This window comes from Cyprinodon tularosa, unplaced genomic scaffold, assembly GCF_016077235.1.
Source record: "Cyprinodon tularosa strain WSP-4 unplaced genomic scaffold, ASM1607723v1 ctg62, whole genome shotgun sequence".
NCBI classification, from domain to species: domain Eukaryota; kingdom Metazoa; phylum Chordata; class Actinopteri; order Cyprinodontiformes; family Cyprinodontidae; genus Cyprinodon; species Cyprinodon tularosa.
In genome coordinates, this window is record NW_024039363.1 from 979,779 (window position 1) to 990,431 (window position 10,653).

Genomic DNA, 10,653 nt, shown 5'->3' on the forward strand with positions numbered 1-10,653 from the left:
ATTCAGTAATTTTCTGTAAAATAATTTTCTGGATATATACCTCGGTTACTTCTCTCCGGCTCCTTTGGAGATCTTCAAGCCTTTCCTCCTCTGCTCTCACCCCGCTGGCTCCCCTCTCTCGCCTGGCCCCAGCTGCACGCTCACCCCGGCCTCTCTGCCCTCTTCCTTTCCCTCTTCCTTGCCTTGTAACCCCCGTGCCACAAACAAGACTTGGACTCTGTAAACGGGGAATATATATTCTTCCAGCGAACACAATCTCGCTGTTAAACTAATGACTACAATTCCTTCGTCTGTTTATATCACCATGCAAAGCAGCTCACCAAAACGTCACAACGACGTAGAAAAAATAACGGGTATATTTATTATCTTAAGTCTACATGAAATCTATACCCTACACAGACTAATGAAATACTATCTGTAAAATTATCTATGTAAACAAACCTCATCACTTGAGAAGGTAGGTGATGCGGACGTCGTGGAAGACATTTTGTCCCGTAACGCTCGCCGTACTGTTGGGGGGGAGAAGCGGTGGGGGGGGAGACGTTCATGTTGCTGCAGTCTGCAGTCTGACCGCTAGATGTCGCTGAAAATTACACACTGTAGCTTTAAGTTCTGTTGATCTCAGTTAAAGAGATGCAACATAAGTTGTCGATTTGCTTTCCCTTTGGCTTCATTTTTGTTCTATCAACAAAGCTGATTGCAGGAAGGATCTAAGGAAAATGCTATTTAACCCTGCGTGTAAAACCTTCCCTTTTTTGGGTCATTTTTATTGTCTTTTTTGGATCTATTTTTTCCAAAAGGAGAAAAAGAGAAGGTGAACTAAAGCAAATTAATTGAGCAAGCAGCAGGGGTATTAAAACGAGCATCGTTATCCCTCCACTTAATGATAGGTGTGAGGCCACAATGCCATGGAGCTGGCCTTTTTTTACTGTTTCTAACTTGCTATCATGAAGTTTTCTGCATCTGACAAAGCCTTGATAGTTTTCTGTATCGTCCCTTATTCTCTGTCCAGGTCTCTGGTTTGATCTAGACATTTCCTACGCAGGCTCCTTTCTCATGACCCTAGAAACCAAATTAAACCTGGCTCGCCTTGGAAAAGAAGGCGAAGGGCTCGGGGAGCATGGAAAAGAATGGTGAGGATTTTACTTATGTTTAGTTCATTTAATCCTTATTTTTGACCTTCTGGTTCTCAAACCCATCTGGCTTGGAATTTGAACACATCTTGACAGGTTTCAACCACAAACATCAGTGTGTTTTACTGGTATTCTATGTGATGGAATAAGATCAAAATTGGAAAACCAAACAAAATATGTAACATGCTTTATTATATCTTTTAATATAAAGCAAATCTGAACAATATAGTGTTTACTCTAAATACCCTAAATCATTTTTCACAGCTAAATGTCTTTAGAACTCTGCAAGTTAGTAAGGTAATGCATGAGATCTGCAGCTCATGTTCAGTAACTTGTACAGGACACCCTTTAGTCCACAAATATGCCCTTTATGGAAGATTTAAAGCAAGGAGGCTATAGATTGAACAAAACCATAAGAAGTCCAATTTGATCTTATAAAACAGCCGCATAGAGACGGTAAAAACCTTGGATGGAGATTCAGCTTCCAGCTGGACAACAACCCTACTGATCCAGGCACATTCAGGTGTTGGAATGGACCAATCAAAGTATCGACCCACTTTCAGGCAGGACCCTATGGCAGGGGGTCTGCACCCTTTCAGATCCAAAGAGCCATAAAACTGCAAGCTTAGCTGAATAAAATTCATTTCAAGTCAAAAATATTACATATTACCATTAAACCTTTGTTATAGGAAATCTTATGCCATTTTTATAATTTGCTGATAAAAGTTTCATAAAGAGGAAGCCTTGGTTTTTGGATTTTCTTTAATAGGATACTTTTTTTATATATAAAATGTAAACATGTTGTTTCTAAGATAATGACAAGAAATAAAGATCTAAAAGTATATTACCTATATGATCCCATTCTGTGATGAAAATTGAATTCAAATGTTCTTTAATAAACCTGCTAAAGCTTTTAAGAATGGTATTTGTTAAAGGTACAGTGGAGGATGTTATTTTTCCAGGTGGATCATCAAAATGATTGGTCCTCCTAATTGTTAATCATTCTTGTGATATGTTTACGTAAGGCCGTCATTTTCACGTACCGGTGGTGAGTCTGACAAAGTGGAAAAATTGCAAATCTTCTTTTTTAAATTACGCTTGTATGAGCGATGCAAACAGCAACATTTTTAAATAGAGCATGCACGAGGAGAAATGGGCTCATACATGCTCTAAAATGCATTTAATAGGCATTCCCTCTTTGGAGCAGGTAAAGGTTTGTGCATGTGAATTTTTTTCAAATGAGGGAGAGGGTGGGTCTTTTGAAAAATTTACAAAAATCCTCCATTATACCTATAATAAACTATAATAAAAACCATGAATTATCCCTTTATTGTATATCTACTATTAAGAGCCAGTTGTGGCCTCATAATAAGAACCCTGCTCTATGGTAGCAGTTGAAAACTTCTATTTAGCTGGCTGAGATACTATGCAAACCAGCCTACAAGTCAAATCCCTATTAGTTCAAGGCTGGTAAAGACATACCTCTATAATGGTTGTGCAGAATATTGCCTCAGAGGGCTGAATGGAGACAGACGCCAAACCTTTTAAATCCATATGTTCTTGTTCTTCAACTTTACAATTTTCCATTAATTTGAGCTGAAAAATGTGAGTGTGGAGTGGGAAAACAGGTAAAGCAAAGTAATGATGTTTTCTTTAGAGTTTTCGTGTTTTAGTTTCACTGTCACATAAATCATTTAAACTGTTTGAACTGGGTTCTAGCTCCATAGATCTTCACCTAGGGACATATTAGCTGCTGTGTATTTTATTTTACCAGTCCTACCCTTTTTGTGTTGACTCTTCCTCCTCCTCCTCCTCTCTGTACACTAATCCCCTCTTTGGACGCCTACACTGATGGATTTGTCCAATGAATGGTGAGTTTGGGAATGGATGCCTACAACTGCTTGTTAATGAATGAATAAATTATTTTGCTTTTTTTTTTGTTCTTCTTTGCACTTTGGTTTTTATTTTGGATCAGTGGAGGTTTACCTCCTTGGATTTATTTAGTTGCAGTTCATTGAACAGAATTGGGTCATGTCCATACCCGTGATATCATGGCCTGACCTTCAAACAGTCACTGTATGTTTGTGTTTCTGCAACAGGCCAAGGCCACGGACCTACTGTCTGGCCGACAGTGATGAGGAGTCATCCAGTGCTGGCTCATCAGATGAGGAGGATCCCCCTGAACTGCTCAGTGACAAACCGAATCTGCCTGCATCAGAGGGGTGAGTGACGTGCACACAAACCGAACTGGAACCGCTCAGATGAACGTCGACGTTTTAAAAACCCTCCAGGTTCATCCACCTACTCAGCCTCCCGGGTTTGAAGGCTTACTGCTGATTTAATGTATCACCTCCTCCCCTCCCCATCACCACCGTGGGTGCTGAGTAGCAAGAGATGCTGTTATGAATAAATGATGAACCTGACTCACTCCTTTTCTCCCCCTCCTTCTCTTCTATCTCCATCCTCTGCTCTTGTAGCTATGTAGGAGGCTACAGGCCCAGCAAGATCATGCGCTTTGTTGACAAGATTGCCAAGTCCAAGTACTTCCAGAAGGCGACCGAGACTGAGTTCATCAAGAAGAAGATGGAGGAGGTGTCTAACACACCCATCCTGCTCACTGTGGAGGTGCAGGAGTGCAGGGGGACGCTGGCTGTCAACATCCCTCCTCCCCCTACGGACAGGATATGGTATGTTCAGGAGCACAGGAAAAAACTGGGTTTATTTTGAGCATTAAATAGACAGGAGGGCTGGCATAAGAACGTAACATTGCACCCTCTGCTGGACACCTGTAGGAATGCAGACATATATTTACAAAAAAACTTGGAACATTCAAAAATGTTGCTAAGAAATTGAGCTTAAAAAAAAACATTCTTTATGTGTGCTCCTTATGCTCTTTCTTTCATAAATTGTACTTCTATAAATATGTAGCAAAAACTAAATAAAGAAAAAAACTGCATTTATATGAATTTTTTTGATTACCAAACATAGGCCTTTTATTCCACTTCATTGAGGAATAAATGTATTTTTATTTCACACAATTTTCTGTTGATTTAGCTGATAAATTCTAAATGAGTTCTATAGTTTTAATGTGAAACAGGTCAATGCATTTAAATAATTTTAGCGACCACTGAGACTCATTTGGCTTCTAAAACTCAAACAGGAGAGACCTTGATAGGGAACTCAGATTTGTTTAAAACTACAGCTTTGTTAGCGCCTACCTGTTCAGCCTGCATGTTAAACAGGTTGTTAACGGCCACTGGCAAATAAAAAATATATCCTTTCGATGTTCAGGTACGGTTTTCGAAGTCCTCCACACCTGGAGCTGAAAGCACGACCCAAACTGGGCGAGAGGGAGGTCACTCTGGTTCACGTAACGGAGTGGATCGAGAAGAAGTTAGATCAGGAGTTCCAGGTAATCGAAACTCATGAGCCTGAGAGGCTAGATGTTGAGTTCAAACAGACGTGCGTGTCTGACTCTACCAGTAAGCAGAGGATTACTGATATTGCTCGGACACGAATGCAAACTGCTAAGGGTCCCCCTGATGTCTACATTTATCTCTGCCTGACTGCTTCAGGGCTGTTGTTATAAACCATCCCCCTTCAATCAGGGCTCTAGTAAAGTACAGCACCGTTCTCAGCTGCAGATCAGGGTATTTACCATGTCGGTTTGTTAACAAAAGCATATTTTTAGTGAACGTGTTTTAGAAGCAACAAAAAAGTGTTGGAAGCTGAAAGATTTTCTTGTTCTCTTTGATCATTTTTGTGTGTAAATATATTTTAAAACAAATTATCTTTCTTTTTCTGCAGAAAATATTTGTAATGCCAAACATGGATGACATATGGTTACCTATAATGCATTCTGCCATGGATTTGCGCTCCAATGCCAACTTGACTGTGACAACCGATGCCTTGAAAGATCCAGAGCCGGAGGAGTCTGAGGTCTCCGATACGTGAGAGGTGCTCTTCTAAAAGCATCAGTCAGTGACTAAAGATTCAGCCACAGCCATGCTCTACGGTCATTTTCTCTCTCTTTCAGTGTCATTGTTTTGATAGACTGTTAGCAGTCAAAACAATGCCCCCCAAAATAGCTGGAAAACACAAGCAATTTGGTCAGCTCTCTCTTACTTTTTAAATCAATCAAAGCAAGAGGATGAAAGACAAATGTGACTCATCTGATTTCACTCTTTATTTTAGTTATCTGGCATTTGATATTGGTTCAGTCTGATCAAACACAGTTCATGGGTTGAGATGGACTACAGCATCCTCCGCTGATTCTTGCACCTAAACGAAGCAAAAAGCCTTAGGATAAATGTATTGGTTAGTGCAGTTCTATGATCTTACAGTAAAAACATTCAGAAAATGCAAAAGTTAATTTGAGTTAATTTGTTTAGAGGAGTTAAAACAATCTTGCAGAATCATTGGTGCCTTTTTATTTATGATTTATTTATGATTTATTTAAGCCAATTAATGTTCAGACAGCGATTACATAGAGGCGTATGGTTATTGCTTTATATGAAAATATGACTCAAAACAGGTCTGTGTATTATACGTTTTTTCAAGATGAGAAAAAACAGGAAAACATACCATTCTTAAAATAGATGATTAGTCGATATCTACAATCAGAGCTAAATCTAAGAACAGCAGGAACTGTAACAGGGAAGGATGGATGAGGATCTTTATTTTCTTTTCAGCGCACATATGGAGAAAGATTGTAAGGGAAGTAAAAAAAACTAGAAAACGGATTAAAAGCTGCAAGAAATAGAGGCATCTTAAAGTGGTCAAACATTTGTTCCGGAAAAGTCATACATGGTGACAAAATGATGGCTTGTAGTATTGACAGAGAAACAATAAATAGTTGTTGTCCTCTTTTTTTTGTGATTTAGCATTACTGCAATAAAAGATTAAATAATTTGATGTTTTTCATCAGTCCCAGTAATAGTTGAGGGTGCTGTAACTCAGCAAAAAGCCATTCTGATTCCTGCGTCAGCTAGAGGAACCATAATACCTGTGATGTGTAGCTGTACCTAACATGATAGCTGGACAGTGTTTACTATTTCTGTGAAGTTGATCATGAGTGTCTCATTGTTGCTGTTATGAGGATTAGCTAAAGCTGAGGCCACTGTTGAAAGAAGACTGTAAAAAAAAAAGAAGATAAATCCCAATAGGTAATTAGTTTGCTTAAAGCCTATCACCTATCAAATATACGATGCGTATTAAAAGTGTACAGAAGATTAAAAAGGATTTTGTGATGTGAAATATATCTAATATTTTATGCAACCTTTATCATGTTTAACTCAAATGTGGAGCAATCAAATCTCCTGAAAGGTGAAAGAAAAAAGGGCAACAGCCTGGTTTTAAGAGTGTAACCCTTAAAAGTTTACTTTTAATAATTTCAGTATTTTGTCTTAATCTCAAAAATTGGAAATTTGTCTAAAACAGTAAAGCTTACTTTCTGCATCGTAGCCTACTGGTTTAGTCTTTCATTTGGACTATAGTGTTGGAGCAAATTAAAGCATTTTCTTCTAAGGAAAATAAAATCTGAATAATTGTAAAAATACTCAGTGTTCTGGCAGCATTATGCTATGGGATTGCCTTTACTGTGGATGAAATTGCCTTTGTCGTGAGGATGGATGAAACCATCTTCAGTTTCACACATCAGGAGGTTTTGACCCCAGACTCCAAATCTCTTAAAAGCTTGAGATTAGGCGGGATTAAATTTTTCATCATCACAGTGAGTCAAAATAAAAGGCTACACCCAAAACAAAAGAATAATCACACCATATGAAATTAAAGTTTTGAAGAAGCTTCAGTCTAATTCTAACATGACTTCTGTGGAATTGTTTGAAGATAGTTGTGGACTTGACATGCCCTTTTGCAAGGAGAGTAAATATTACCAACTAAGGATGTTCTGTGTTGAAAGACTCCCATTGCTGCTGAGCGCTATAATTTTATCGAAAGCTTTGTTTATGTAGTATTAGTTTGGGGATGTACAAATTTATGCAACCAGTTTATTGAGCTTTTTATATTCATCCCTTTTTTCCCCCTTGGAGATATTCATTTGCGTTTCAGTAGAGTTGCTCATGAAATAGGTAGATTAAAGGTGGAAAAATTTTGTTAATTTATCATGTTTTTATCTGTTTTATCTTGTTTTTATAGATCTAAAAAAAAAAGAAAGCGTCACCTTTTATCAGCCAATCAAATCGCTGCCTGCCCCATATATGATAAGTAATGAGCAGTTTCTATTGTAGACACCAGGTCCATTAGAAATCCATCATGCTGTCATACAGCATGTTTTTTTGTTGTTTTTTTTTAATGATTACGGTTGAAACGGATTGGTGGTATGAAATGAAGGGATCTGTGAAACAAAGTGGCTCAGTTTCTCTCAGCACCCTGAATGTATAAATAAGACCTCCTCTACTCTCACAAGAGAGCATCATTCACTAAACACATGTTTCTGAGCAACATGTTTAAAAACTACGCCCAGAGTTGGTTAAAAGTAATAATTTTCTATATGTATTGCCAAAGGGTAGATGATAACATGAAGCAAATCTGTTGTCTGCTTTCTGCTCATGCAGCATCAGCAGCTGAATTAAGAGGAATCCCAGAGAGACTCTGACTGTGCAGCAGGACACTGAAAAACCTCAAATGCAGCAACATAGAGATCTGGAATTTAAAGGTGTAATGAATCTAGTTTTTATTTAAATTAAAAAAACATTCTGGATATTAGCCATATTATTTAATGTTGTGCAGTCATTCAGCTAAAGAAGAGAATTATTTATGTGTTGTTCTGTTGTGTTAAAGAGCAGCGCCGTCAATGGAAGCTTTTCCTGTCTGCTTCAGAGGTGAATTAATGTGGTTTTTTTTATGTTCATACAGGTGTACGTTGGCTTGCATATGAGGCAGAAAGTGCCTTTGAGATAATCAAAACATTCCTTCATAATGAGCCACCACGTTTTTTGTTCTCGCATCGGTTATTGAACTGTTCTTGTGCCATCGATGACATCAAGACATGCCTGTAGTTTTCAGCCTTCCTTTGCTGTTTATTTGCATTGTTTTGCTCATTGTGGATCAATAAAAATAAATTTACTTGGAAATAAAACAGTGTTCAGCTTCTTGGAAAAAAATAATATTGAGAAATTGCACCCATGTTTAGGTAGAAAGATGTGTCACATGATTCAAGTGAAAACAAGTAGGGGATTGAAAGGATGTGTAGATTTTTAAATTAATTATCTTATTAAGTTCTGCATAGCATTTGATGTTTGGTTAGGTCAAAGTATTTCAGCCAGAAACGTTTCAGAACAGCTGAGCAACTTTTAGTAAAATATCAGCGGATATATTGTGATTTTTTGAATTTTTAACTAAAATTAGGTATATTATAGTTTTGAGGCCAAAATCTGTTTGTATATTAAATTGTCAATTTGAATAAAAAAATTATTTTCTGTAAAGAATTGCTAACATTTTACTCTCAACGTGTCATTTTAACTTGGGGATTTAAATCATTTGAACCAAATTAAGTCTTGATTGCACGTTTGGATACAATTATAAAATATTGGTAATTTTACCTCGTTAATGGTTTTCAAATACTCTTTTCGTAGCCATCACTAAACCTTTGGCTGGAAGATTCCCTCCAATATTATAAGGCACTGTTTTTGCACACAATTCAAGGTAATTTCAGGTGCTAGATATAAGCCCTTTTAATCCATTTCAATCTATTTTATATGCGTTTTTGGCTTAATTTCTTTCTTAAGGTAATCCCAATCATGTGTGATTATCACCCTTCAGATGAAAGGAAACTGAAGAAGCTATTCAAGAACCTGGGAACCACAAAGGCTGCTAGAACATCAATGGTACTATCCAGTGAGAAAAACTAGACTGACATCAGTGCAGCAGAAAAACTGTTTGCACTAAGAAAGAAGTCTTGATTCATGAAGCATATTGCTGTTAATATGAATGGATAATTTGATCAAAAGCACAACCATTTAGAGGGTAAAAGTGAAACATCCATACCCCAAATCCAAGTATGTTGGTGGCAGCGTCATACTGTGGGCCTGTTTTAGTGTCAGATTAGGTTTGTGAGTTTGAAAAATTTGAATAACAGACTTTTACAAAAATCTAAGTTTAAACACAGTGACCGTTAGATTTCCCAAATATAAATGAGAACTGGCTGTAATATGGACATGACAGGCTAACAGGCTCATGGAATGATCTTCACAAGGCTGTTTAATATCTGGCTCTAGGACAGAAAACCAAGTATGCAACATTTCCAGAGCAGTATTCCAATATCTAAGAATATGGAAGACTGCTAGTACAACTGACTATGTGGAATAGACAAAATCCACAACAAATTAAAACTGAGCAAACTTTTAGAAGCTATTGGGAGTTATTGGCTGCAACACGATACTGTCAAATAATTTATAAAAGCACAAAAGTAAATACTAAGCCTGATATTAAATGTAACCGCCATAGCCTGAAAAACCACCACACAACCATTTGTAGGCTTATAACCTGGTCTTGTTTCAAGACCCACAAAAAAGGCTCAGATCAAGTTATTCAACTTAAAATTTGTAAAGTTTGAATATCTAATTGGAATTTACCATCAAATGGGATTGAAAAGATTTTTAGGCCTTCAAAAAATAAAAATGTATCATGACATTTACTTAAAAATGATAAAACCAATCTAAACTATTTTGTCAGTACACACTGCAGCCATTTGTGTCATGCTTTAAAAGAGCATCTTGGTAGAAAAATGCCAAGAAACTCCAGTTATGACAGGACTTTATTTAATCTAGCACTCATTTTGACCTGCGGAAATGGCAAAGAAACAGACCATTCCAGATCATTTAGTGCAAAGGTTGAAAAGAAAAACAATCAGACCAAGGTATGGATATAAATGTTTATTATATAGATACAATATTTAAATTCATAACCAGTCGCCTTCCTTTTGATAAGCCATCACCTGCAACAAGAAAAATGAAAAATTAAAATACAGATAAAAAAAATAATCAGACTTATAAAATGCACATGCATGCATTACTCACCATGTTATCTCTGAAATTCACGTGGGTCCAGATCCTGCAAGAATAAGGCCAACTTTTAGTGTTGTGTTGAGACGTGAATAAAGGCTTCTATTATTAGCCCAATATCAGAAATTTAAGTTGACTTCATTAATATTTCAGAAGTCTAACACGCGTAAAATCTCATCACGCAAGATCCCAACGAGATATATAGTTAAAGGCAAAAAATCTTACCAAGGCCTACCCACGCTGCTGCCACGTGAGCCGCTTGTCCATCTTCAAAGTGAGCACATTTTATTTATTAAACCTTTCAACAAGGTTATGTCATTTCTTTGCTATCAGATATGATTACAAACTGTCTATATGATACATTTAATCTAGTTTTTTTTATATACTTAGCGCTTTAGTTGAGAGCGCGTGCTCTCCCTGGCTAAAATGTCTCCGGATGAAAATGGTGCTTTTATTTATACCACATCCGGTTTGCGGAGGCGTGTTCTGATTGGCTG

General features: G+C 37.2%; 1 protein-coding gene and 1 long non-coding RNA gene across 5 annotated transcripts in view; one reads left to right on the forward strand and one right to left on the reverse strand.

Moving 5' to 3' along the window:
• The window catches only part of tex2 (testis expressed 2), a 34,456-nt gene extending 26,277 nt beyond the window's left edge, over positions 1-8,179 (forward strand). The window contains exons 9-14 of one of the 4 annotated variants that reach the window (XR_005282707.1): positions 1,013-1,133; positions 3,233-3,355; positions 3,611-3,820; positions 4,425-4,545; positions 4,941-5,148; positions 7,709-8,179. Coding sequence is in view for 3 of the 4 variants with exons in the window: in XM_038307762.1 (XP_038163690.1) it covers positions 1,013-1,133; positions 3,233-3,355; positions 3,611-3,820; positions 4,425-4,545; positions 4,941-5,087 (722 nt within the window). In the remaining variant the exon portion in view is untranslated. Of the gene's footprint in view, positions 1-1,012; positions 1,134-3,232; positions 3,356-3,610; positions 3,821-4,424; positions 4,546-4,940; positions 6,278-7,708 lie in introns of those variants that run through there. The other 3 variants (XM_038307762.1, XM_038307763.1, XM_038307761.1) reach the window with 3 other exon arrangements.
• A 1,156-nt stretch (positions 8,180-9,335) lies between these two features.
• LOC119798337 lies at positions 9,336-10,606 on the reverse strand. Its single transcript, XR_005282705.1, has 3 exons — positions 10,382-10,606; positions 10,172-10,205; positions 9,336-10,089 (listed from the first exon to the last, which is right to left on the reverse strand). It is a non-coding gene; the product is annotated as an uncharacterized LOC119798337 (long non-coding RNA).
• Between the last annotated feature and the right edge of the window lie 47 nt (positions 10,607-10,653).